Source organism: Aspergillus oryzae, chromosome 5, assembly GCF_000184455.2.
Source record: "Aspergillus oryzae RIB40 DNA, chromosome 5".
NCBI lineage: Eukaryota > Fungi > Ascomycota > Eurotiomycetes > Eurotiales > Aspergillaceae > Aspergillus > Aspergillus oryzae.
Genome location: NC_036439.1, coordinates 3839276 through 3865362, shown reverse-complemented (window position 1 = coordinate 3865362; position 26087 = coordinate 3839276). Strand labels below are relative to the sequence as shown.

The window sequence follows — 26087 nt, the reverse complement described above, 5'->3', positions numbered from 1 at the left end:
TCACTAAGTGAGATACCTCGTCAGTTGAGACTAAAGGCCGCGGCTGCTTTCGTCTCAACTAGCGGGGTTTTACAGTATAGGAATATTACTTCGCTGCTTTTGGCTAAGCTGGTCAATAAATAAATCCCGTGACGTCAAGTATATAAATGTTCATAACCCCTTCGATCCAGACAAGATACCAATTCCCTTCCTCTCACCCTAATACCAGAGTCTACAGAGTCCAGACAGCAGAATTGATCAACAACTCTCCCGAAAATGATCAGACTTCCACAAAATGACCACCCTCGGCAGATACACGCTGAAGAGGGCGCTGAAGACGTTATAGCGAGCTAAAGTCGTTTACGTGTACGACCTTAGTGTAAATTCAAAACCGGCCATCAACCAGTAAATCGATACAGATAGTCCGGAACCAGACTAATCGTGGAGTAGAAGAAGTTGTGGCTGGCTGAGTCCACGGACTCAGAGATCTTCAAAACTCGGCTATCGACTACGACCCACTATGGGGATGACAGGTTGGCTCTCATTGGAGTGATATCGATCAAAGATTGGTACCGAGATGCAGATCTGTCCCAATAACCCGAATTGTTTGGTGGAGTGTGGGTTCGAATTCAGCTCTCATTCAGCTACAATTTCCACTTGTAGTTATTTACGATGATCATATACTCTGGCTTGTTTATATATATATAATTGGTCTATTAATGCCTCAAGATAAACTTAGAGGGGTTTTAGTAATTACTAAAGAGAACCAGGTGCAATGAAATCATAGCTATATAGCGGCGGGTTTATATATAGTGGCTGGTTTGCGCAAGTCCAAATAAAGTTCTGCTGTAATCTCTCAATATTCATCAGGGAAGCAAGACGTCACAATACAGAAACTAAAAATGGTAAGATGGTTTTCTAAGCGAGATTTCTAGATGTGTATCTAATATTCTCTATATGATAGGGTCTCTCATCGGAACAGATGCAAGGATGGAAGGAACTGTTCAAGGATATTGTGAGTATATACAAATAACCATTCCGCACCGCCACTAATTTCGTCAAATCTGGAAGAATACTGGCCATAGTAAGAAGGACAGTAAGTGCAATCTCTATAGAATTACTGTCTCCAATAACCCATGTGCCATGCCTACTAGGAACTATCGACTTTGAGGAGTTCGATAAGTTTGTGAAAAAAAATCCCGAACTAGGCATAGAAAACGCCCGTGAACGTTTCGACGAGATAGACGATAATGAAAACGGATCCATCTCTCTTTCCGGTATGTCGCCTCCATTGGAATTCCCTATCCAGTATTAGAGCTTGCTGGCTCGTACTTACTGTAATATAGAATTCGTTGATGGGTTTGGGAAATTAGTCCGTGACCGAGAGCTTAAGAGAGCCTTTTATGAAGAGCATAACCTCGTTGACCCAGAATCCTAGAGTCTCGAAGGCAGAGAATAAGCTCGTTCACCCAGACCATGCGACATAGTTCGAAGCTAAAGAGCAAGGTGTTGGTACCGGATCACTTTCTTAGAATAGGTTTCCAAACAAAGCTTTGTGTTAAGAATCAAGCAGTTGACCAAGAAAGGAGTCTCCTAACATTTCAACTGGCTTAAGGCTATGGCCATTGTACCAAGCCCATCTAGTGTACGAATGGAACACCATGTACGCAATAGGATCTTAGAAATAGAAGTCCATTCCTTTGTCGAGCAAAGCTACGTTAGTAGGATGTACTTTGATCTCTTTCCCAGTGTAGTGCTTCCTTGCGTTCAAAGAAGTTCCAACTTGCGATGACCAAGCATTTACCCTTTGCTAGTCCTTCACTTGCCCAGGACTGCCTTTGTATGTACATGCAGCGGCTGTGCCAGAGGCGTTTATTCTGCCCGATTTTACTTTCATGACTGTCATAATATAACGTACTTGGGTAATGAACTTTTGCCTGGAAGGATACAGTTATTTCAGCTGGCCTGTACTAAAATGCAGATACTAAGAATTGAGCTGGATATCTCGAATTAGACCCTAACGCCCCTTCCGTGCTGTGCCATGCATCCAAAGAATAAATAGATATATCAAAGTGAGCGAATCGTTCGATTGATCATCATGCCCCGACCCAAGCTGCATGATGGAGTCGAGTTGCAGATCAAAGAGAGTCAACTGACGAATGAAACGAGTAACTGGCGGGCACCATAATACCGCATTGCCCCTCTAGAGCGAAGCACCCACTATCAAGACCAGAAAAAAGAAAATAAAAATATCTGAAATGTAGGCTTGGTCACCTATATGTGGCCATATAGTTTCAACCGATACAGACATGTATCGTTTCCACCCCAGTTCGACTTGACCCGGAAGGCCACTTTGTTTACCCGGATCGCTGGAACATCAATGATAGCATCTAACTCAAACTTCTGGATATGGTTCGAGGCATGGAGATCGTAAGTCCACTGTCCGACGCGATAGAACGAAGGTCCCAGGAGTTCGTCGTTCGAGTATGCACCCTCGGGTTCATCTTTGTATGCCAACCGCAGGGTATCTATGATGTGGTTGTGCAGAGAAAGCTCTTCAGACAATATCCCGGAGGTGCGCGAGGGATTGGGAGAAGGAGGCGAGTCAGGGTTTGATTCATCGACGATCTGGAATTGAGCCCATAGCTCCATATCCCGAGGTGCAACTTCTGGCCTAATGCTTGCCCCCTTCGGTATGTGTTCTATAACCACCTCCTCTGGTACGATTTCACGTCCCAAGTGCAGTGCAAGCTGAGACATCCCAGAGCGAGGCTTGCTACACCAACATTCTCCCACGTCCTGCCAAGGTGTCAAAGCTGCAAGCGGAGGCTCCGGCTGTTGCTGCGAGCTTGAGGGCAAAAATCGAGAGTGGAGTTTCTGCAGGAAACCCGCAGACCGCCCAGATGTGGGGCTAGTGTTGTACGGGTCGACAAGAACGCCCATGCCTATAGATAGAAAATTGGTTTTCGGAGTCTCCTGAGCTGGTATTGGTTGAACAATAGTGGAAGGGGCAGGTATATGTTCAACCTCGGATTTAATGACATCAACCTCCTTAGAAAGCGAGGACACTTCCTCTCCAAGGCGGACCACTTGGTTAGAAAGACCATGGACTGCTTGTAATGCAGTTGCGTTCAAATCACGAAAGGGGCTTCCGTATAACGGAAGACGCGAGCCGATACTGGAAGAAATGCTGGAGATTTGGTCGCCAAAAAAGCATGCTGTGAGAATAGATACTACTGCTAGTACCACCAGAGAGACCGGTTTGATAGGCAAGCCTTTCTGTAAACCAACTGCTGCATTTCCCACTGAGCGCACATTGCTCTTGACACGTTCTCGTAACGGGGACGTGCTCTCGTGCGTGCTCTCGTCGAATGAAGCCTCCCGGATAGGATTGCTGGGAATGATCGTCCTAGTGGGAGCTGAAGAAAGCTCAGGTTTTGATGCGGTTCTGGGCGCTAGAGCGGGAGCACGAGGGGGCGTGGGCTGGCGCTCAGGCTCGCGCTCAGGTTCAGGTTCAGGCTCCCTCTCAGGCTCTGGTTCTGGTTCAGGCGAAGGCGTGGACTCGGGCGACGGCACCATTTCAGGCTCTGACAGCGGTTCAGGTTTAGGCTGAATATCGGCTGCGACAGCCTCAGGAGAACGTGATTTAGTTATAGAGAGCTGGGTAGTCGGTTCGTCGAGTTCCTCAATAGGCTCTTGGGCAAATGCGAAGCCTGAAAACCGGCGGGGAGGGGCTGTAATGTTCTTTCCATGCGGTCCATCAAGATACCCATTCGGACGTGTCCGTTGCAGGTCATCTTCATGGATATCACGTTCTACGTTCCATGAGACGACTGATTCATTGTCGATAGAGGTTGCAAAGTTGGGTGAGCTCAATGAGATTGCATTACGGGCAGGTGACCCATATCGCAGAAGTGGAGACGGGTAAAGTTGGTCAGTAGTCAAGACAGGGTATTTGGGGTTCGTAAGAGATTCGGTAGCCGGACTGGATGCTGTGGACAGAGTATGTGGAATAGGAGGAGTAGGAGTCGGAGTAGATTGCTCTGCATGGTCTTGACCATTAGGATTAGGGGACATAGTGGCTTCGCGTAACGAATCGAGCAGCTGCAGCTGATCTGGAGTTGGCTCACGCCGACTTCGCCGAACAGGGGATAAGCTTGCAGAAATAGATTGTCTTCGCGAACGTGTGTTCATGTGCGGTCTATCAAAGTCTCGATCTTGGGCGACTCTGCGGCCTTCATCAATATTGGTGGCCATTTCAGCCAGATTCATCCTCGGCTTCGCCGAAAGCTCACGGGGAAGAATTGGTGTTGTTGATGAACCATAGGCGAATGATTGCTTGGTCGGTATATCAGGCAAGGCAGGATTCCTCGCATCTGGACTTGACATGTTAGGGATGTACGAAGGAGTCCCACGTTCAGAGGTCCGAGTCACAGCTCCTGCACGCCGAGTAGAAGCGCGCTTGGGAGGCATGTTGATGGTCTGCTATTGAAGACAAACGTCTATTTCTTTGAGAAATCAACGTAAGGTAAATTCCCTGGGAACAATGTTAGACAAGATAGATAATATGAAGAGGTATTCGCCGCAAAAGCTTCAGTGTACTTGGAACTTGAGAGGAAGCAAAGCATACACTTACCGTAGGCCCTTCGAAAGCGGATCAGAATGCTGTCGCATCCACACCCCGGGGTATAGTAACACTGATTCAAAACTGAACGGCGGTTGTGGATCAAACTAGTTGGGGTGTATCGTATGATACTTGGTAGCTCAGTGAGTAGTTATCTAGCATGTATTTAACATCGATTAAGATGAGAGAGCTGGAATGTCGACTAAGTCGCCGTCTTGACCTTGAATGAAATTTCGTAAAGTTGAAGTGAGGCGCACCACAACCGCGGCACAAGGAGCCGCCCACACAACGACCCCTTTAGCTCCCTCAAAGTAAAGTAGATTAAAGGGACCAAATAGATCGCTTAACTGAGATCTCAAGGTGGTGAATGATAAAGCTTCGATTTTGTCCACGAGAAAGGAACACGGCGCGCGTATGCGACGCGGGCGGAGATTACTGATGGATCAACACCAGCGTGCAGTTTGCAGAGCATACAGTGGTTTGAAGGGGTTCTGAAAAATCACGATCAACTTTTCAGTGCTTTGCGACCATAGCATCACGCGTTCCGGTGTAATTAACGCTAAATTTGCGGTGTTGATGCTGTCGCGAAGTCCGAGTAAGTATTTGGTATGCAAGTCAGTAGAATCCCTGATCCAGTAAAGCGTGACTTGTTCGCCCCACTCAAATTACGGAAGGAAGAAGTAAGTTCGATGTAATCTCAACTACACTCGTATTAACCAGTTGGCAACCTTTTCATAGCAGGGACTGGAAACACAAAGGTCGCGATCTTTGCTTGGCTGTTTCACTACCCTTATCCACTTTCCAATCCAAATCCCATTCGTCCATATTCAATGTGTTAAAGGATGACCAGTTGACAAAAACATTTTACATTGCTGTCGGTCCTGGACAGCTTTATTTCGCTTCTAGAACACTGCTGACATATAATATAATACACATTCAAGATGCTCTTGAGACTTCGCAGAAAATATAATGGCAAGTGCTCGCATGTACATCCAAACACGTCCGAAAGCCACTGCCTCATAGAATCGTTTCTAACACGTCCACGCGCCAACAATACCGTCCTGGCGACCTTCAACGAGAAATCCGTCTTTGAGACACACTCGGTCGACAGTCGCAGGAAGCGGTCCTTGTTCATCAGCACCAACGCCGGCACCACAGTCCCAGTGGTTGCCGTCCGCCTTGTCGTAGACCTTCACCACGCTCTCTCCCGCGGCAGCCACGATTCGTTTCGCGTCGAACTTCATGCTGGTGACGGGTTTGTCGTAGGCGAATGCGTCGTAGATGGATCCCATTCGGAGATCCCAGATCTAAAAGATGTCAGCAATGGCTTCCTTATCCTCACGGATTCAACATGCAACATACCCGAATACTACGGTCCATACTTCCTGTCACGAGATGCACATCATCAAACTGTAAGCATGTAACAGGGCCTGTGTGGCCAACAAGACTACGGTGGACTTGGCCACTGCGCAGATCCCACAGACGCACCATGCCGTCGGCAGTACCGCAAGCTAGGGCGGCATCGAAACATTGAAGCGCCCCCACAAAATCTGCAGATGCGTCTGGTACGCGCCCGGACGGTCGCCATGTGCTGTCTCCATTCAATGTATCCGCTTGAGCTGCAGCCCAGAGAACATCTAATGTCTGCACACAACGCCCTTTAACGAGATCCCATTGACGCAGAGTCTTATCCGCCGAGCCAGAGATCAAGTTGTCACCTCGGAAATGGAGCGCTGTCACTTCACCGACATGGGAATCTAGTGAAAATACGTGGCAATCCTCTAACGTCGTTGAATGGGATACTTGGGAAGCGTCGTCAGCAGCGTCCTCTTCGTCCTCGTGCTTGTTAATGCGGCTGCTTCGAGGTCTAGAGCGGGCGCGACTCAAATCCCAAAGCTTGACCGAGGCATCCATAGAACCCGTAGCCACAATGTTGTCCTCGATCTGAAGACATCGAACTGATGCGTTATGCCCCTCCAGAAACCCAGTACACCTTCCGACATTGAGATCCCAAACTCGCACGGTATCATCTAACGCTGCGGTAATCATTGTGCCGAAAGGATAGTCAAAATCAATGGCAGTCACCATATCGGTATGCGCTTCCATCTCCTTAATCAAGGATCCGGGGCTGAAGTGCTCGTGTAAAATAGGCATCGACCGTTTTCCTGAGAAGATTAGCCCTTGGCCTAATGGAAACGGTCTGAAGAGGCGTACTTTTTGATTTGTGCTTCAGGCTTTTCGGTGATGGAATCTTTTGATAAATTGATTCCGACATGAAAGATGCATCCATGGCTGGATCCTCCGAGGCCATCGATTCATCGTTTGCGGATGATTTCGGAGTGCCCACAACAGCAGTCTCCGGTGTTTCCTCTTGGATATCCTCAAGTTTATTTTCGAGCTCAGTCACTGTTCTCCAAAGTCAGAATCAAACTGCGATAATCGAGCCAAGTCCACCCACGTTCGTGTTCCAGTTCCGCCTCCTCCATCTCTAGTCCAGCCAACCGGTCCAAAACAATCTTGCGCATGTTGTGAAGGTTCGCGATCTTGTTGTCTATATCGTGTATCTCCGAGCTGCACATATTTTTGCGCACCCCCATCAGTTCCATGCGGCGACTTAACAAATCACGTTCCTTCTTCAGCTCCGCCGGGGCGGACGGAAGGGCTGCCCGGTTTTCGCCATCTTTCAACAATTTTTTGGATTTGGAAGCGCGCCGTCGATGGGCCTTTCTATATTCGATATCGTCTTGAGAGGCCTGGAAGCCTTCAAACAGGGAGTAGGAGCTGCTGTCATCAGGGATGTTCGCAAGGAGGTCGTCGGGAAGAGAGGAGAGGGCTCGCGATTGGATTTCGGAAGTCGACAGCTTGGAGCGGACCAGATCCGTCGGCGTAGTCTGGGTCAAGGCGAATACTCTGCGCTGCGTATTGGGCCGCCGCAGCTCGCGCTGGATATCCGCCATAGCATTGTGGTAATGGGCGGGATTTCCGTCGCCCGTAGGGCCTATTAAATGCCCGGCTGTCGACGTCACTTTCCTCCCGAAGGCCTCGATATGTCTGGTCTGCGTACCGGAAGGGTCTATCAGCGGATCATTGGGCGACTGGAGAGAACAGGCAGAGATAGAGGTCCGTAGGGACTTACCGTCAGGCCGGTCCCTAGAAGACCGTCATGCTCGACAATATCTGACAGACCGGAAGGTGACTCATCGCGGCGGTGTTTGTCCATATCACCGACCTGAGCAGTTATGGGGTGATTAAAAGCCCATGCGGAAGGTCTGGAGAGGGGGGAGGCAAAGCAGGGCAGGTCGAGTCGAGTCGAGTCGAGTCGGGCAGTGCACTTGCTCTATTTTTCGGCTCTCTGGAAAGAGAACTTTCAGCTGGAGCTTGCACGCGATGAATTACCGCGTTGCCGGAACCTGGACTAAGTATGTACCGTAATATTACCGCGGACTAATCACCGTAGCACATGAAAGTCGTCGATAGGACGGGGTGAAGTGTTTATGAGCTTCAGTGGAAGATCAGAATATGTGGGTATGCAACTTCTTCAGAATTATTTTTGTTTTTTTCCCAGTCCGAATCCATTCTTAATGCTTGGCCTTATAAGTTATAATACCGTCAGTACTGAAATCTAGACTTGGGAAAACCCCTGCAAACCAAAGTTACCACATGACGGCATCAGCCAGAGGAACATTTCAAGATGACCATCATATCAATCTATTATCCTTTGTAATGCGATCCTTTCAGTTGGTGTTTTGTGAATGCTTTCCCACTATCTACTAGTTATGACTTCATTTCTTGTTCCTTTCTTTTCCCTACGAAAAGACGGATCGGCGGCTTAGCGCTTTTCCCCAAATCGACGCTGGCGCTGAGTTCAGGCTTCTGTACTCCGGTTTAGGAAGTGCTCTGAAGGGGACTCCCTGCTATAAAAGCACTCATAACAGACAATACGTATATATAGTTCAATGATAGACTCCCCAGTTACTAACTGTCAGCCTACACTTATCCGAAAGAAGTCAATATAAGTCTAGAAACCTTCAAAGGACCGCTAACAGGCATACTCCTCCCCAGCCCAACGACCAGTGGACTCGAGAAAAAGGAATATCTTCCAGCGCAATCGGGGCCCCGCAGAAGACACTCACTCGTCGGAAACAAAACGAACGAGAGAAATTTAAACCACAACCAACTACTAGTAAAAAAACCCAAGGGACACAAAAAAAGAACCATGGACACAGCCATTGATCTTTCCGATGCCTCCAAGGCCCTGGATCTAGCCAATATCCGGTTTCAATTAATGTAAGTAAACAAGTTTAAATCTCACGGCTTACACTTTCTGCCCCGCAGTCGCACGGCTGCCGTCTAGACCAGACACCAAATCGACCACAGAATTCCGAAAATCCCTGTGACATCCCTGAAGCTGATCATGTGTAATGCTACAGCCGTCTCGAAGACACCATCACCTTCCACCTGATCGAGCGCGTCCAGTTTCCTCTCAATAAGCCCATTTACGTCCCCGGCGGTGTCAAGATTCCCGGCGATGATATCCCGCTGATGGATTATCTGCTCCGTGAGCAGGAGCGGATTCAGTCGCGCGTGCGTCGCTACCAGTCCCCGGATGAATATCCTTTCTTTCCGGATGTCCTTGAGGAGCCGATCCTAGCGCCGCTGGAGTATCCGAAGATCCTTCATGACAATGATGTGAACGTGAACGATACCATCAAACGGCGCTACGTCGAGGATATTCTCCCTGCTGTCTGTCCGCAGTTTGGACGTGAGGATCGTGGTGAGACGCAGGAGAACTATGGGTCGGCTGCGACCGCCGACGTTAGCTGTCTGCAGGCGCTGTCTCGGCGCATTCACTTCGGCAAGTTCGTGGCCGAGTCGAAGTTCCAGAAGGAGCCGGAGCGATTCGTCAAGATGATCAAGGCGAATGATCGGGTTGGGATCGATGATGCTATTACCGACGCAAAGGTCGAGCGGAAGGTGCTGGAGAGACTGGCGCTGAAGGCGAAGACTTACGGAACTGATCCCGCATTCCCGACGGAGACCGGCTCGAAGATCAACGTCGAGGCTGTGGTTGCCATGTATAAGGTGAGACCTAACTATTTTCCCTTTCCTTTTTCTAACTAGCGACTTGCTAATCCCACCCAGGAATATGTCATTCCTTTGACCAAGGTCGTAGAGGTTGAATACCTTATGCAACGCCTGAAGGGAACCCAATGGGAGTAAATGAATGATGGATAAAGATTTACGAAGATAGAACCAACCATAACGCATGACATATCCAAACCCCCAAGAAAAAAGAAAACCATATAGTTATTAATATATTTTCAAAAACCCGGATATAGACACGCTATGAACAAAGCGCAGAGCAACTTTTTTCTAACATCATAAAACCATGCCGTAACCATCAACCTCATACTGGAGGCTGCAAGAACTCCTTCATCTCGTTGATCGCCCCCTCGAGTTTATCCGCATCGAACAGCATCAGACTTCCATTGGTCCTGATACCCAGCTCCTGGAACGCGCGCTTCGAATCCGAGTGTCCCTCATCATGCTTGTGTGTGTATTCAATAGACCCGAAGCACCGCGTGTGCTTCTCAAGAATCTCATCCTCAGGGTGGAAGTAGAACTTCTCAACCTTGTCACCCGACTTCTTCTTTTTCTTCTGCGGCCGTGAGTCCTCCATGTCCAACTTCGACTGGACCTCCTCATAATTCTTGGACACGATCAGGTAGTGCGAGAACTTGTAGGGCTCCTTGTCTTGAATAGCCCAGGCAATCTCCTCCATCAGCATAGTGTACATCGGAGGAACCACTTCGGCGGGCATGTTGATCAATCGCTCGGTAAGAATCAATCCGATCGGGGGAACAGGTGTTTGGGAAAGAAGCTGGGAAAGAGGGGCGAGGTCGGGATTCGATGACGCTTTACGCTGGAGGTAGGATATTAAGTCTTTGATGACGGGCTTATCCTATTATGGGCATTAGCAGGCGGTTTTATTTACTGAGTGTGTCCTCCGCAAAGCGTACCTTGTGTTCCTGGAGATTCAGCACGGTCAAGAAGGCATACGGATCCGACTCGTTGCCGTCTACCTTCACCGTTGATCCCAGCAACGGTTGCGCGAGGATCATGTCCGACAAAGCGGACATGTCGAAGATCTGAGCATCGGAGTCGAAGAGCTGGCGAAGGAGGATCTTAAGACCGTGGAAATCAATCGGCTGAGGGTCGAACCACTCGAAATCGACATTCACAATGTCCATGTCCTGCGACCAGTATCGGCGTTAGCAGAAAAAAAATTATGGTGTATGCGGAGGTGGTGATTTACCTCGTCGGACTCATCGCCGTCCACACGAGGGTCGGTGCCACCCATTTCGACATCGTTATCTTTAATCTCCTTGCGTTTACCCATTGTGATTGCAGTGTGAAGATATGGTCAATTCGTGGGGTATTGGTTTGTTGGAATCGGTCGTTTTGGGCTTCATGGGCGGCCGATAAAAGTTGCTCCGCTCTCGCTAAACCTTTTCCGTACATTTTATCGCGAGGGGGGGGGGGGGGGGTGAAACGAAGTATATCTTGAGCAATATATAGGTCAGTAAGCCCAGATAAATCCCAGTAGTACGGAGTATATAGCTTTAAATCATAAACTGTTCTAAAACACATTTCTCTAGTAATACCTCTAACAGGCTCACATTCAATCGTAAACACATCCCATCATCACCATCATCATCCCAACCCAAGATACAACACCACCGAATCTATATACTATCCAAACCCATCCCCAAAGATCAAACATCACTCTCCACCTCCTCAACAGTAGGCACCTTATCCAACACGGTCCCATAAAACCCAGCCACGCGCTGAATACACTCCCAAACAACCTTAACATCCTCCATACAAACCCCCAACCTCCTCGTCCCCCGAATATGCCAATGCGTCTCATTCTTCAAATTCTGGCTCATAATAGCCGGCAACACCACCATCTGCGTATCCAAATCATCCAACACCCCCCGATCCGACAAAAACAACCCATACGTAATCTCCTTCGACAACCACCCGAAATCCTGATGCGCGCGGAACAAATCTAGCGTCCCCGTCGTGTTCCGCGCATACAGCTTCTCCAGCCACGCTACGCCGCGGTCATGGTTGGCCTGGTCGCATTGCCAGTTCTCCCGCGTAAAGGTGTAGTCTTTGTCTTCTTCGCGTTCGTATTTGCTGATGGCTAGGATTGCTTCGATGGGTTTGCACACGCCTACTATGATGATGCTTTTGAAGAGGGCTTCGCGGAGGCGCCGGATTAGTTCTTGTCTAGCTGATGGGGTGCTGTAGGGGGCTTGGTTGATTAGGTGCAGGTAGAGCTGGTCGCAGCGTTCCGGGTCCGGGCTGGCTACTATTGTGGATATGGCGAGGATGTACCATTTTTCTGGGGGGAGGGAGGTTTGCGCGAAGCGGGTTGAGAGGTCGTGGAAGAGTTGGGCGTAGCGGGGGTCTGGTTGCGGGGTTGGTGGTGTTGTTAGAGGTGTTGATGTTGATGACATTTTTCGGGTTTGAAGTTGGAGTGCTGGTTTGGGCAGGTTGCGTGTATCGTGATAGAGGTGTGTGTGGTTACTGTAGGTACGTGTTGCTGGTGACGTTATAGAGATATTGTAGTATTGGAGTTGTGGTTTGGACACCGAAATCGGACGTGGGTTGTTGAGGATCAACGGTGGTGCCCACTGACAACTAGTAGTATACAGGTACACCTGTCTTCTGCCGGGTGCATATCGACACATGATCTGTAAAGACTAATTGGTTAGGAGATTGTCAGCGTGAAATGAAGGCGGGGACATGACAAAGCACAGAAACATACCGAACTATTTTCTTACCATATTCCATATCCGTACGATCTCATAGATCGCCTGGAATGGAAGGTGTAAACCAAACACCAAAACAAACCCACACCAACCCTACCAAACTCCCCACATGAAGAAATGAAAACAACAAAAACCCTTGCAGGCCAATCCTACCTATGATTCAATCATAACAAGTCCAGAGCGCAATCCTACAGTAACTGGAGTTCCCCTTCCAGATATTGTTGTAATGTGCCCCACCTATGATCTCAGCGACCTCAACCATGACATCACAATATAGCAATACAAGACAGTATAAAGCATCGTCCTGACCTCAATTCCCAACTCAATTCACTCAACTATCTAATTCTAACTATCCTCAAGTGCTCAATACCACTGCCACTTTCTTCCTTTTTCAAAGTTTTTTAGTCGACCCCCAATTGTTCAAAATGTCAGGCCAATCCAGCGTGGGCACCAACAGTCTCTACGAAGCAGGCGACCAGCGCAACCAGCCCCAGTCCGTCCTTAACGAGCAGGATCGCTACAACGAGGGGCAGAAAAATAGCCATAAGAACTTGGATTCGAGTATGTCCCTCTCTTATTGCTATCCATTGATGGGATGTTGTTTCAAATGGTGCTGACTAAAATGCAGAGGACAACCGCTCCATCGCCAACAAGCTCGCTGCCCGTGAGAAGCAGCCTGACCCCAGCCATCACCACAACAATGATGTTGATCCCGAGGCGGAGGTTAGCAAGAAGGACTCTACTAAGCCGGTATGCCTTTCCCTTATGAATGGTTGTCGATGGATGGATGTAGCTAACTTGCTTGTGAACAGGCCAAGCTGCATGGCAACGAGCCATCAAAGGGAGCAAAGATTGATCAGGAGCTCCAGGAAGAAGACGAGCAGCGATTGAGGGAGAAGGGTATCAAGAAATAAACTTGCACAAGTGTGACGACAAAAGGTTATGCTTCTTCGTCCGCAAGTCGGTTTAATATGGCATATTTTGTAATTTTAGCATGTACCGGTTCACGAAATAATGGGAATGGATCAGCATTAACGTGCATGTTTGTGTCCAATTCTATATCCTCTGCTATTATGCAACATTATGAATGGTATGTATATACGGATTGTAATCGGCCATGTCGTCGTTTCGTGAACAGCGTGTTGCGTATCTTGAACTCTCAAATAGGAGCTCTCAGTCACGCAATCGTCGTGTTAAAAGGTAGGCTGTGCCAGCATCCGTGGTAAAGGATCATCGAGCCGAAAAGTACGGCGGTAGCGGCTGGAGGTGGGCCCATACAGATTCTGTGTTACACATTGGGACCAATCTAGCCTTCGTCAACAAACTTAGGGTCGTCCTCGTGCGGTTCCGCAAAAACTGTGTTCCAGTAGCTCTCGACTTTCTCACACACGCCCGGTTTACCTTCCCACGTTCTGAATTCTATGTCGGGATTACAGCTGACCCATTTGATCTCTTCCCAGTAAGCTCTCTCGATGTCAATCCCAAATCGGCGCAGGACATCTTCAGGGGCAGTCCATGCACGCCCCTCTGTGCCATCGGGTCGAAGGGTGGGTGTAGTTTCCCAGTGGTACCCAAAGACATTCTCTGCAGGATTGAACTTGGGGTAGTTGGCATGGATGAAAAACACGCGAGGAGGCTTATCTACCGAGGGGTCCTGCACTCGCCATTTGCCCTGGCTCGTCAGCGCATGGTCTCCAATAGGGTCGGACTGCGCCATTGCTGAGCCAGAAAGCCCGTCCGGCTTTTGATGACCAAGCGCCTGGACTCTCTCGCTGACCGCATAGAAAGGTTCACCCACTGCAGTCGCAGCCTGCAGGAATGTTTCTTTGTCGCCCTCGCCCGGTGCACCCTGAGACAATAATCGGAAGTAATGCGACGGTCCATAGTAGTTATAATAGGCAGCGAGGAGCAGTGTGAGATAGTGCGTCTTTTTGGAGACGAGGAAGATACCGGTCTCTGAGGATTGTCGCTCGGTCATCGGAGGCATGGGCTGTTGGGAGATGTTATAATATGCGGGAGAGACCGACGACGCCCAAAAGTCGGGCCAAGTCACTAAGCCTGTGGACATGAAAGGTTCATGGTTGAGCAGTATCTCGGGCTTATCCATCGGAAAACAATCGGCATCCATCCAGACAACTTCCTCGAAAGAAGAAAAGAGGACCGCAAAGACCTTTAGTTGGTAATGTTGGATGACATTCTTGCCTACAACATCGGAAAGTATTAGACACCGCGCACCCATATCCGGGAGGACGTTGTCGCAGATTTTCTTTTCGTATTCGCTCGCATCCTTCATGTACACCTCCACAGGCAAAGTTGACCCTGTGCGACGTAGCATCCGCAAGGACGATAGGAAGACGGGAAGATAGGAACCTCCAGCCGTCGTAACTATACCCCGGGTCCCGGGAGAATGGACAGGACGCAACTTCTTCGCCGTCTTGATATCATCGAGATAATTCGCATGTGCCTCTGTCAGCACATCGAGTTCATTCTCGCCGAACACAATCAAGTCGGGACGGGGGTCAACTGTTGTGGCATTGAAGTGGGTTGCGCTCACAGAAGTCGCGAGTGTGGGAGACGGGCAATTTGGTGCATGTGCATCTAAGATTGACCTCAACACCTTCCAGAATGCAACCTGACGTTCAGTGAGAGGAACTTCAAAGGCAGTACTAGGAATCGTCGAAGCCGGAGGCGGAGTCCAGTATAAATAGAAAGTACAAATGAGAATTAATGCGGCCGTTGCTGAGAGGACCGTCCTCAACCGGCCTGGCCGAAAGATTGACATTGCTATGTTTGACAGTCGGTTGCAATTGATGGCAGAGAATGCCGTTATAATCTAACTTGGGTGTCTACACAATGCGACCCAATGGTGCGGTGGAAACACGATACGCCCTAACAATTGACGAGAGAACCTCAATCATTGATCCCAGATAATAGCAGTCTTAATTCTTGAGGAATTTCAGCATGACAGGCGACGTTGGCCGTAACGAGTCGAAAATTTGGCCGTCCCAACACAATCCAGGGGTTCTTTCTGCGAGACTCCTTACGGAAGCCGTCGATCCGAAGTGGCCGAGGCAGTGTTTGTCAAACAGTTAACACTGGACAAGTGACTGACAGGCCTCAGAGAGTTTCGAAACTGTTGTCGTAACTTCGAAAGGTGAAGGACGGTTAGACTTGAATGTAGGTTGTTGCCTAAATCAGTGCAATATCTCTCAACAGTTGGAATCTAATGTATAGACAATGGAATTTTTCTTAGAAAAAAAACAAAGACTGCCCCTGTATGGAAGGCGGTGGCAGAATAGGTGTATCCAGACGAGGTAAGAACGCCGGCCATATCACACTAACATAGTCCTCCGTAGGATTCTGATCTTCCTCCTTTATCCTTATGCAGAGAGCGCATAAAACTTAAGTTTCTCAAGGCTCCACTCCTTCGCAGCTTCTTTCCGTAAAAGACCAGGGTTCAATTGTGCTCTAGCCTCTACGGCCCTCAAGTTGGGATCCTTGGGAACTCTGACGCACTTTTCAATCAACGAACGCTCATAGGCCGAGGGACAAGCTATGCCAATTTTTAGAATGGATATCATAACATAATAAGTGGATATCTCCAACGGACCTAGGCTTTCCCTTGTCAATAGTGGATTATAGGATAAGCGAGGAAGATCTGGAAGAGTCGAAGGTTGAAGAAGAATATTAATTGAGATCAAAAAAGAAGAACTCGCTGATCCTCAGGAAAATACTTTCAGCCATGAATTCAAAAGTACTGAAAAATCCAAAACTCTGCAGGATGAATGGCTCTTAATTCCTCCTTGGTATCCAACAAAGTTCCTCACTTGGAGACTAGAAAGTGGGTCTTTTACTGGTACTGCCGGCAGATCTGTGCAACGGGAACTGCTCTAAAGAAAGGCTTCAACTTTGTGAAAAATGAACAAGAAACTTCGCACGTGACGGCACATGATTGGGTTGATTATCTCGCATTGTTGAACCGTCCTGGGATTACTATTAAGACCAACACTGATCTTTTGCTTTTTCTACCCTATACTATTATCACCTTCGGGCTCGACTGCGTCCTGACTCTTGTGTGTTCAAGACCGGCCGTATTCCTGAATAGGGACACAGGTGAAATGGCACTGCAGTGAAGTCCAGCCTAAAGTGCGAGTGGCAAATGCTGGGACCCGGCTCGCGTCGTCATAGAGTTGGGGCCTTTTAATTTGATACCTTTCCGTGACGAGAATTCCCGTGTTAAACCAATCAGTATCACTTGTCTCTTCCTGGTTAGTTGCAAAATCTTCGTTTCGGCTCTACGATCAACTAGGTGATATTAAAGGGCGGGCGAAGCCGCAGCGATCGTCTCTTATCGTCCGTCTTTAATTCCGCGTGGTAGCACTACACCCCAAGACACCGGTCGCTGGTATTTTGAGGCTAAACTGCCCATTACTGCAGTTCATTGGGTTTCTTTCCTTCGTTTCTCATTTCCCCTCTCGCTTACTCGACTCATATTGTCTTAACTCTCTGGCCTTAGCGGTTGTTCGTCGATCGCTCTACCTTACTATCATCTATGGCACCCCGCAACGCGGGTCTTCTCCGCCATTCCGCCTCTCCTGTTCTTGACCAGTTAAGCCATCTAAGACTATCGGTTCGATAGCGATAGCTGGTCGACCGGGCCCTATTATGGAGCCGGCTTCTAAAGCGCAAACCCGTAAAGCTACCTCGGCCACGGATCAAGCCCCCCGAAAGAGACGCAAACGAACGGTCGTTACTGGCGCAGCAGAGGACTGCTTCACCTGCGCCCGACAAGGGTTCTCCTGTGATCGGCGACGCCCTTATTGTTCTCAATGTCTTGATCATGGACGGGAATGTTCGGGTTATAAGACCAAATTGACCTGGGGTGTTGGGGTTGCTAGCCGGGGTAAGCTTAGGGGATTATCGCTTCCGGTGAGCGGGTCACAACCAGCTGCGACACCGTCAACAGCACCATGTCCAGCAGGCCCACAAGAATCACCGTCGATATCACCATCGCCTTACAAGTCTACACCCTCTCATACGACTTCATCAACGACTCCACCTGTGCCCCAGGATCAACAGCGGCCTCCATTGGCATCTAAAGCCCATAGGAACATAATATGGACGACTAACGCCTCTAACACCCAGCCATGGCCCACTGGAACTCCACTCTCAGTGCACCATCGCCCGTGGAGTAAAATGGGTACTCACGAAACAGCTGTCTCAAAAGGCATACCGAACCTCGATGTACGGCCACCGTTCCAGGAGAGACCAGACCTACCCACGGGTTGTCACCATGCGATAAGCACAACAGATATGTGGTCTAGTCAGCCGCAAGTGCTATCAACCATCCCACCATGGCCATGCTCAGGGAACGCCCCGGAGGCTGAAGCAACAGAGGTAGTTGAGGAACAGGACGAGCGAGAAAGTACAGACAGTCCTCCTCTACGCGCAGAAACTTGCCATTCGCCGTCACTATCGCAGCTGCTTCTAGCACGCTCTGTTGGACGTACCCCACGACTCCGATATCTAATCAGCTATTATGCCGAAGTCATCGCGCCCATGATCGTTGCTTTCGATGGCCCAACAAACCCATTCCGCACATATTTTCTACACCTCGCGCAGGAGAGCGTATCGCTTCAGGAAGCTATCGCTACGTTATCTACATGTAACATACGGCAGAGGCATGAGCGGAGGATGAGGCCGACGGAGCGGTCCCTTCCAGCACGTCTATCATCGTTAGCTCACCGCGCCTTAACTGACGAGGCGTTCCGAGATGAGTACGGGGGGTCAAGACCCGAGGGATTTACTCGGGAGGAGCAATACCATCGAGGCATGGCTGTCAAAGCTTTGAATATGGAGTTGGCTGATCCGCGTGAAAGACTTTCGGATTCCGTCCTTGCCACACTGCTGGTTCTTTGCCTGTTTCATATGTGTGATACTGGCGTCGCTCAATTTAAAACCCAGTTCGCTGGGGTAACGAAGTTGTTGGCCATCCGAATGCGGAGCTCGCCTCGAATGTCGGAGGAGTTGAAATGGTTCATTCGTGTGTTCACATGGTTTGATACGATGACGGCTACCACCAATGATCGCGAAACACAGCTTCGCGGTGCTTGCTTAGATATCGCAGCGGTTTCAGATGGCGAGTGGGGGCTGGAGAATCTTGCAGGTTGTGACCCCAGCCTGTTCAAATTCATTGCGCAGCTCGGTCGTTTGAATCTTTTGAGTCAAGACCACAATATCAAAGCACCGGGGCTTGCGGATGTATTTGTTCCGTCTTCGGCGCCTCCACCATCGATGACATATCACTATTCGCCTTCTTCGTTGATGTCAGACATACCTGCAGTCAGCAACACTTATTCGCTTCCGCTACCCTGTCTACCGCAATCGAGTGACCCTACAAGGCGACCATCATCGCCAACGTTTTGGGCTGAGTGGCATTCGTTACGGCAAAAGCTTGAATCATGGCGTCTTCCACGCCAGGATAGTCAACATATTGGTGCTGTCCCCGCGTCTACAACAAATGCCTACATCTCGCCACCTTCATCCCCGTCATCTCACGCCGTTGTTACTCATCAAAACCTCGAGGATGTCCTTCATATTTCCGAATCATTCCGTCATTCCGCGATTCTCTATACCGAGCGACTTGCGTATCCAGATTTGCCCTCCACTCATCTTCGTATTCAGTCGCTCGTGCACCGCGCGATGCATCATATCTCACTAGTTAAGTCGGACGTGTACCTTTTGTGGCCGCTTTTTATCACTGGTGCTGAGTGTGTGCTTGAAAGGCATCGTACATTCATCAGAGAGCGATGCAAGGACCTTTCCAAAGATTCTGGATTTCTAAATAACCTCTCATGTCTTGAACTGCTAGAAAAAATATGGGCAGAAATCCCCGCCGCAGCCGATGTTGGCGATAATACTGATCGTGCATCACGTGGCACATACTCTGGCCCATCGGGAGACGATGTGTCCACCTTTGGTGATAATTCGCCTCCTTATAGCGAAATGTCGGCGTTTCCGATCCAAGCACTGGCTGCGAGACCACATGGATTCCGATGGCACCGGGTGATGCAGGCCAAACGGGCCGAAGGGGAATACATGGTAGTGTGACAAAATCACGAATCTAGCCATGGGTACATAATACTACTAATACGCCAGTGGGCCTTTTCGGTATTCTGGGTGACATGCATGATGATTTACAACTGAATATATTACGGATATAGGTATAGCATTATGGAGTTCTACATGGACGTACATAGCATGGCTATAGCGGCAATTGTGTCTACCTTTAAGAGGAAAAAAATAGAATAAAAGATCTCTCGTATAATGAAGTCACGGAGTAACCACATAACAACCTAACCGATCCCATCAACAACACAGCAACCCGATGAAATAACAATTCACCAATAGCACCCCGCAATTCCATGACCAGCTCTAACCCAACGCCAGATCCACTTGTAAAGAGACCGGCGTCGCCAGCGTGTCAGGCGCTGATTTGCCGATCTCAACTCCACAAGTCGGAGATTTATGTAGATGCACCCTGGTAACCGCAGAAAAAAAAGATGGTGGAGGCATTTTGGGCCGGGAAATCCATCATTGGGCGCATGTATGTACAAACCATAGTCATACATTCTGTGGAAGGATCAGGAGGGGTTGTGGTAAGCTGATGGGGTTGGTCGGTGATACCTTAGCTATCCGGCCACGTTAGTTAGCGTGGAGACAATCTAGTAGATGCACGTTCAGTCAGAACAGGGAGGCCAGTGTACCACTCCACCACACTGGTCTGCCTATAAGAGTTAATACTACTGTGAGGGGTACACCGTACCCACCGAGCCATAGATGTAGCTATGACGACGTACAGTAACTTTACTTCTTTGGTAGTCCATCGCTAGCTCTGCTGGGTAGTCGAATACGAACTAATTGAGGTCGCGGAAGCCGGAAGGGCTGCATGCAGGTCTGAAAGACTGTCCGTTTAGTCGGAGGTCTTGGTCCAACCCCAGTTCAGGTACTTTGATCGTCTCTGAATCAGCGAATGGGAGTTGAGAGGCGTGCTTGTTCTACAGTAACTCTGACGCTATCTGCAAGGTTCGCATGCATGTTTTTCTGTACGGGGTTAATGGGCGCTTGATAGGGTTGGTTTGACGCCTATGCAGCGACTCGGCACTGGGTCCCCCATTGATGTTTAGCTTGCTCACTAGGGCTCAGGGTAAGGGCTGTAGTCACGCGCACAATAATGCTCGTTTCAACTAAACGATGAATTTCTTCAGCTTATTGGAATGGGGCCGGCGAAACAGGCCAGAGGATGAGACAGACTACGTATACCCATGAAAGGTAACCTGGGTGAAGACTAATCAGGTGTGAGTCAAGTGTTGTGGCTTTGTTTTGAGTGGAATTCTTCAGCAGGGCTGAGTATGCAGGATTTAGGTCTCCTTTGTACAGATGTGGGAATTAATTATGGTAATCTAGGCTGGATTATGAATGCCTCCGGCACTAGAATGTGGTACGTATCGTACGTACTAAAATAGGTAACTATGTACGTACCAGTACATACCGTACATACATGGGATGAGATTGTCTCGTGCCCCTTGTTGCAGCGCTTTGATTAGCTTTCCCTCATATACGCTGAAAGAGGCTGGTAAACATATCGGCCGGATGGTGTAGTTGGTTATCACGTATCGTTAACACCGATAAGGTCCTGGGATCGAGCCCCAGTCTGGTCATATCTTTTTGCATTTCTTTTTCTTGCCTCCGAGCTCTGACCAACGTTACACGGTGGAAATCGACCATGGCTTAAAGGTGTGTTACATTGCCATTCTCTCTTCATTTTTGCTTTACCGCTCCAGCCATGTCCTTGAGCATTTGTAGAACAGGTCTTCTCTAACGTGAACTTCTTCCTGATGCTCGCACATGCAAACTTATCCTGTGTCTAAATCGACTAGAAACACCTCACCGCCATACAGGATTCTAGATCGGTTTCTAGAGCAAGGGCAGAGTGAAAATTCTGCTGGTGGGGCCTTGGCTGTGGAGAAGCCGCTTTGACTTTGATGCAGGCAAAAGTACTGGTTTCCCGTGTGAACCTCATATTCATTTCCCCTTTAGGGGTAGTATATTACTAGATGTGTTCTCCCTTGATTTAAATTCATATCCCAGTGTACGCTGTACTCCGTGCTGTGTACTCCGGCGCAGACGGGCTCGGAATGATGACCATGTCGGTAGTCATGGAATATATTGTTCTAAATTAATCCTGCATGTGGCTGAGGGGGGGGCTTCAATCACATCACCCATCACACCTCGGCCAGCCTATGCAATTGAACCGTTGACGCCGACCATCACAGCGGCTATGACGAGACTAGTCCTCAATCGTTATTAGCATTGCCGGCGTCGCCATTTGGTCTTTATCTATCCAGGCCATGTTTTAATTTACCAGTAGTATCGTACAGTTTATTCCCCGTGTAACGACACTAGTGATCCGTCTCCTTGAACTTTGAAGCCATAGCGCTTGCTATGTATGACGGTGAAAAGTCTATCGCACAAAAAAGCAATTAAAATAAACCTGAAAAATAATTCAGGAGTACGCCGCTTCAGTACTCCATTCACTTGGAATAAAAGATACGTCAAATATGACGGAGCTGACTGGCTGGGGTTGTCCTTCACTATCCTGTTTTTTGTTGAGACTAAACATGTACAATTCATGTAGGTATGGTACCAATTTATACATATCGAGTACGTTGAAGCTTGCATGCGACATGATATGAAATTCTTGGACAAGTTTCATTTGAATTTAGAGATTTTCTCTCTTTTCTTTTCTTTTTTTCACCCCACCCCTCTACGGATTCCTTCCGACCTTAGAAGCGGAAATTGCGGTCTGTCTACTGAAGCCCGATCGCGTTGTGGAAGCGAAGGACTTGCTGCCCAGCAGCGGTAAAGCCCAGCAACCGAATGTTGCCCAACAACCATTGTTTTTCTCGGTTGATGGAGAGGGTGGGTAGAATTTATACAGTGAGTGTTTATGACAGAAAGGTCCCACTGAACTAAAACCCGTCTAGACGAGCTTGTTTATCTGGAACCAGAGATCAGGGAATGGAACCACGGGATACGACGGGAGATATCCACGGAACAGGTTATCTTTAAGCTGACCATGTAATAGTTATACACAGCATGTACTGACTGCGCTTATATGTCCAGTCCTTGATTTCATTATATCACGCTACGAAGTCTCAGAGCAGTCTATGGAACGACCCATTTCCTAACTGCGATCTTCGCACCTGTGCTATCACATTCATTGCCACAGCCTTAGGCAGTCGTGCGATGACGCCTCAGATTACAAACGAGGCGAGCAGTATTCGAGGAGAATGAGTCTTTGTTCAGCTGACAAGCTTCTGAATCATAATCTTACCACTCTGAATAGATATCTGTTATACTCTGAGCCACGGTTGTGGCAACTTAGGCACTGACTCACATCCGTCCGTATACGCGCCCTCATAGCCAGATTCTAGGCTCCCACTAGCCGCATGGATAGGGAGATCAAGATGGTGTGATGGGAGACGGAACCTACAGCAGCCCGTGAATGCCTTAGGTACGAATAGCCATGGTGTATGACTCTGACCTGGTAGACTTGCTGTCGACCAATGGCGCTGAATGTCTGATGGAAGAGTGATGCAGTGGATTACTCAAGAAGGGGGCTCACGAAGAAGGATGACTGGGTATATATGGTCCATATCGCAATTTTGACTCCTAGCTTATCGCTCAGTACCAATAGCGACCCTGGATTCGGCTATTTTGTGCCCTATCCAGTCATCTCAGAGGGTACGACTAGGCGATGCCCAACTAATCAACGCTCCAGATGACTCCTTCATCGGCAGCGAATTTGGCTGTTGCAGAGAGTATATAACATATCATATGTATCCCGGCGATATGATCAGCATCGAGTCTTTTCCTGATAAATTTAAATGTGCATAGTTTCCTATATGTAAGAGAGACTTTTCAAATGAATATTCACATTTGCAACCATCATAGGTGTCTTATTCTCAGCTGTGGTTGTCGGGCCTGAAACACACACAGAGCTGAACAGTACCCCATCGGTACCGTACGGTACTAAACCAAACCAGACGGGACCGAATGGAACCAAAATTAGCGTTGTGAAATTTTACAGCCCCCCCACACCCTTACCCGCAGGGCCCCGTTCCCGTGGACTCAGTGACCATCCATTACAAAAACGCTTGGGGTTCGCCTGCGCGCCCTCTTTTCGCCAGTTTTACTACAATTATCGCCCTTCAAAGGGTTCACCATCACCTCCAGAAATTAACCCTTCCCCCCCCCCCCCCAAACCAGCAGTCGCACTACCTCCTGGGTCGACTCCTGGAATCTCATATAGATAGAAAGAATAGATCTTTCAAGAACTAGCTCGAATATTTTCGGCAATCTTTTGGATTCGGTGTCTTTCGCTTCAGGGAACCGAATTCGCCTCCCACACAGATCAGTCGCTTAACCCGTCCGACGATTGACGACGTTCAAATGCACTCTCAGCACATAACATCCTGTCCCCCTTCTCCCCTACACGCCGTGCCTCGGTGACGGTCCTCATTATCGATCTTCCGATTTCGTTGTCCTTTGCATCGGCGTCGATCGGGTTGTTCTAAACGATATCCTGTATAATATACCTGGGTTGTGCTTTTTATTTTTTATTTTTTTTTTTTTTTTTTTTCATTTGCTTGTCTCCTTGAGCAGCTTGGTTACTTGGGACTCTAAAAGTTGTCGATTTTTATTACTCGTCTTTACTACCAGCATCGCGAGCCAGTTTTTATACTCAACTTCCGATAATGTATCATTATTCCACTCCACCCCCCGGGTGGTCATCCCATTATATGACTTCGCCTCCCACATCTCCTCATTACGCCTACTACGCTACTTCGGTCGCCAATCCCTACGGCTCCCCTCGACCATCATCGAAGCGCCATAGTCGCAAAGCCAGTTATGCCGGCACCCCCAAGGAAGCAGCAGGATGGCAATACTCCGGATACGGTACGCCTTTCTACGACGCGATGCCTGAATATAGCACGCCACCGCGCAAGCACGAGAATGTAAGTGCTTTTTTTGGTGGCTCTTCGTCCTATCATCGTCGCCGTAGCACCATGGGCTATGCCCCGGCGGACCCTTGGGATAACGCTAGTCCGCGCCCGTCGCACTCGACCCGGAAACGACCCATCTTTGTAGATGTGGTCGACGATGGATTCGATGACGCGCCACGATTCGCCTCTCGCGAGGAAGCTAGCCAGCCCCGTCGATTCTCGTCTACAACTCCACGCAAGCCAAAGCCACCCACTGATCAATATTGTTATTCTACTCAGGTTCCTGTGCATGATGACGACTCACCGAAGCGGTCCCGCGCACGTCGCCAGTCCACCTCCACGAGGACCCCGTCGAAGCCCAAGCCCACGACATCATCCAAGCCGCCTCCGAAGGCTACGGAAGAAGATGCGGCGAAAGCTGGCATTCCCGCGGGCTACTCGATCAAGAACTGGGATCCCACCGAAACCCCTATCATTCTCCTGGGAAGTGTCTTCGATGCGAACTCCCTCGGCAAGTGGATCTACGACTGGACGGTCTTCCATCACGGTGCTTCGACTCCGATGGCCGATGTCGCGGGCGAGTTGTGGTTGTTGTTGATCAAGTTGGCGGGTAAGATCAAGAGGGCCGATGAGTGTTTAGACCGGATCAAGCAGCCTGAGCACCAAGAAGTGGTAGAGGACTTTTTGGAGAGTGGTGAGCGCCTGTGGGCGCGGTTTAAGAAATTGCTGAAAACCTGCGAACAGTTCATGTGGAAAGCGGCCAAGCGAGAAGGTGGTAAGAGTGTGTCGATGGGCCGCAACGCAGGCTGTGAATTTGTCGAGACGATATTTGGTCGCGACCGCGAATTGGAGAGCACGGAGAAGTTGATGAACAGCGTTCGGCTATGGAACATGCGATTTGACGCCAACTGCGAGGACATTCTTCGACGACCGTTGGCATAGTCCTCGCAACCCTTTGCGATATATCACCGGGCATCGGCCCAACAAGAAAAGTAAACTTGATTGATTTTGTTCATTTCAACTTCAAGAGTCGGGAATGAATAATCGGAACTGCAGGGCAACATCAGAGCTGCTGTTTGAGCTTCCTCTTCCTCGGCATTTTACGTTTGATCTGTCGGATTGCATTTGCGCGCATTTGGTTTGGCCTACTGACTGGATTGCTCTTCGCTCTCAGTTACTCGTTCAAGGGACATTGCCGCTATCAGCGCGGATCATTCTGACACTTATCTTTTTCCTTTGTTATTTCCTTTGTCATTTCTTTACTCTGGGCACTTTTAATTCTTTTTCATTCTGCTTACAACTGGGACGGAGCTTTGCTTTCTTGTCTGGCGTATGCTCGCTCATCGGGAGTCATTTGCATTGTCTATTGCAAGTTGGAGCCCATGGCTTTATTTGTCTTCGATGATACCATTTTGCGACTCGTTCTATCTCGGCCACGGTTGGTCTGATTCTTTCGTTGCGTCTTGCGTATATAGACACCCACTACCATCGTACCGATAGACATTACAATTTTACCACTTTGACTTGTCTTCTCTGTCTTTTCGCAATCCAGTGACCCCACTACCAAGTACTCCT

General features: G+C 48.8%; 9 protein-coding genes and 1 non-coding gene across 10 annotated transcripts; 5 read left to right on the top strand and 5 right to left on the bottom strand.

Annotated features, from left to right (window-relative positions):
- Positions 1-2253: 2253 nt before the first annotated feature.
- AO090120000440 (uncharacterized protein) lies at positions 2254-4452 on the bottom strand (the record flags this gene model as incomplete). Its single annotated transcript, XM_023237734.1, has 1 exon — positions 2254-4452. One exon carries the CDS (start codon positions 4450-4452, stop codon positions 2254-2256), a length of 2199 nt encoding a protein of 732 aa, XP_023092533.1.
- Positions 4453-5634: 1182 nt separating this feature from the next.
- mdv1 (WD repeat-containing protein) lies at positions 5635-7804 on the bottom strand (the record flags this gene model as incomplete). Its single annotated transcript, XM_023237733.1, has 5 exons — positions 5635-5910; positions 5966-6768; positions 6818-7009; positions 7062-7698; positions 7790-7804. The coding sequence occupies 5 exons, from the start codon at positions 7802-7804 to the stop codon at positions 5635-5637; spliced, it is 1923 nt and encodes a 640-aa protein (XP_023092532.1).
- A 1015-nt stretch (positions 7805-8819) lies between these two features.
- Positions 8820-9823, top strand: AO090120000438 (chorismate mutase ARO7; the record flags this gene model as incomplete). Its single annotated transcript, XM_001824097.3, has 3 exons — positions 8820-8890; positions 9034-9685; positions 9746-9823. 3 exons carry the CDS (start codon positions 8820-8822, stop codon positions 9821-9823), a joined length of 801 nt encoding a protein of 266 aa, XP_001824149.1.
- Positions 9824-10010: 187 nt separating this feature from the next.
- Positions 10011-11003, bottom strand: AO090120000437 (protein-transporting protein BCP1; the record flags this gene model as incomplete). Its single annotated transcript, XM_001824096.1, has 3 exons — positions 10011-10565; positions 10624-10857; positions 10920-11003. 3 exons carry the CDS (start codon positions 11001-11003, stop codon positions 10011-10013), a joined length of 873 nt encoding a protein of 290 aa, XP_001824148.1.
- Positions 11004-11379: 376 nt separating this feature from the next.
- AO090120000436 (uncharacterized protein) lies at positions 11380-12129 on the bottom strand (the record flags this gene model as incomplete). The annotated part of the gene is made up of 1 exon (XM_001824095.3): positions 11380-12129. One exon carries the CDS (start codon positions 12127-12129, stop codon positions 11380-11382), a length of 750 nt encoding a protein of 249 aa, XP_001824147.1.
- A 740-nt stretch (positions 12130-12869) lies between these two features.
- AO090120000435 (uncharacterized protein) lies at positions 12870-13358 on the top strand (the record flags this gene model as incomplete). The annotated part of the gene is made up of 3 exons (XM_001824094.3): positions 12870-13005; positions 13073-13194; positions 13257-13358. 3 exons carry the CDS (start codon positions 12870-12872, stop codon positions 13356-13358), a joined length of 360 nt encoding a protein of 119 aa, XP_001824146.1.
- A 392-nt stretch (positions 13359-13750) lies between these two features.
- Positions 13751-15226, bottom strand: AO090120000434 (alpha-mannosyltransferase; the record flags this gene model as incomplete). The annotated part of the gene is made up of 1 exon (XM_001824093.3): positions 13751-15226. One exon carries the CDS (start codon positions 15224-15226, stop codon positions 13751-13753), a length of 1476 nt encoding a protein of 491 aa, XP_001824145.1.
- Positions 15227-17109: 1883 nt separating this feature from the next.
- Positions 17110-19554, top strand: AO090120000433 (Zn(II)2Cys6 transcription factor; the record flags this gene model as incomplete). Its single annotated transcript, XM_001824092.3, has 1 exon — positions 17110-19554. One exon carries the CDS (start codon positions 17110-17112, stop codon positions 19552-19554), a length of 2445 nt encoding a protein of 814 aa, XP_001824144.3.
- Positions 19555-21090: 1536 nt separating this feature from the next.
- AO090120t00009 lies at positions 21091-21164 on the top strand. Its single transcript has one exon. It is a non-coding gene; the product is annotated as a tRNA-Val (tRNA).
- Positions 21165-24263: 3099 nt separating this feature from the next.
- AO090120000432 (uncharacterized protein) lies at positions 24264-25454 on the top strand (the record flags this gene model as incomplete). Its single annotated transcript, XM_023237732.1, has 1 exon — positions 24264-25454. The coding sequence occupies one exon, from the start codon at positions 24264-24266 to the stop codon at positions 25452-25454; it is 1191 nt and encodes a 396-aa protein (XP_023092531.1).
- Positions 25455-26087: the final 633 nt, after the last annotated feature.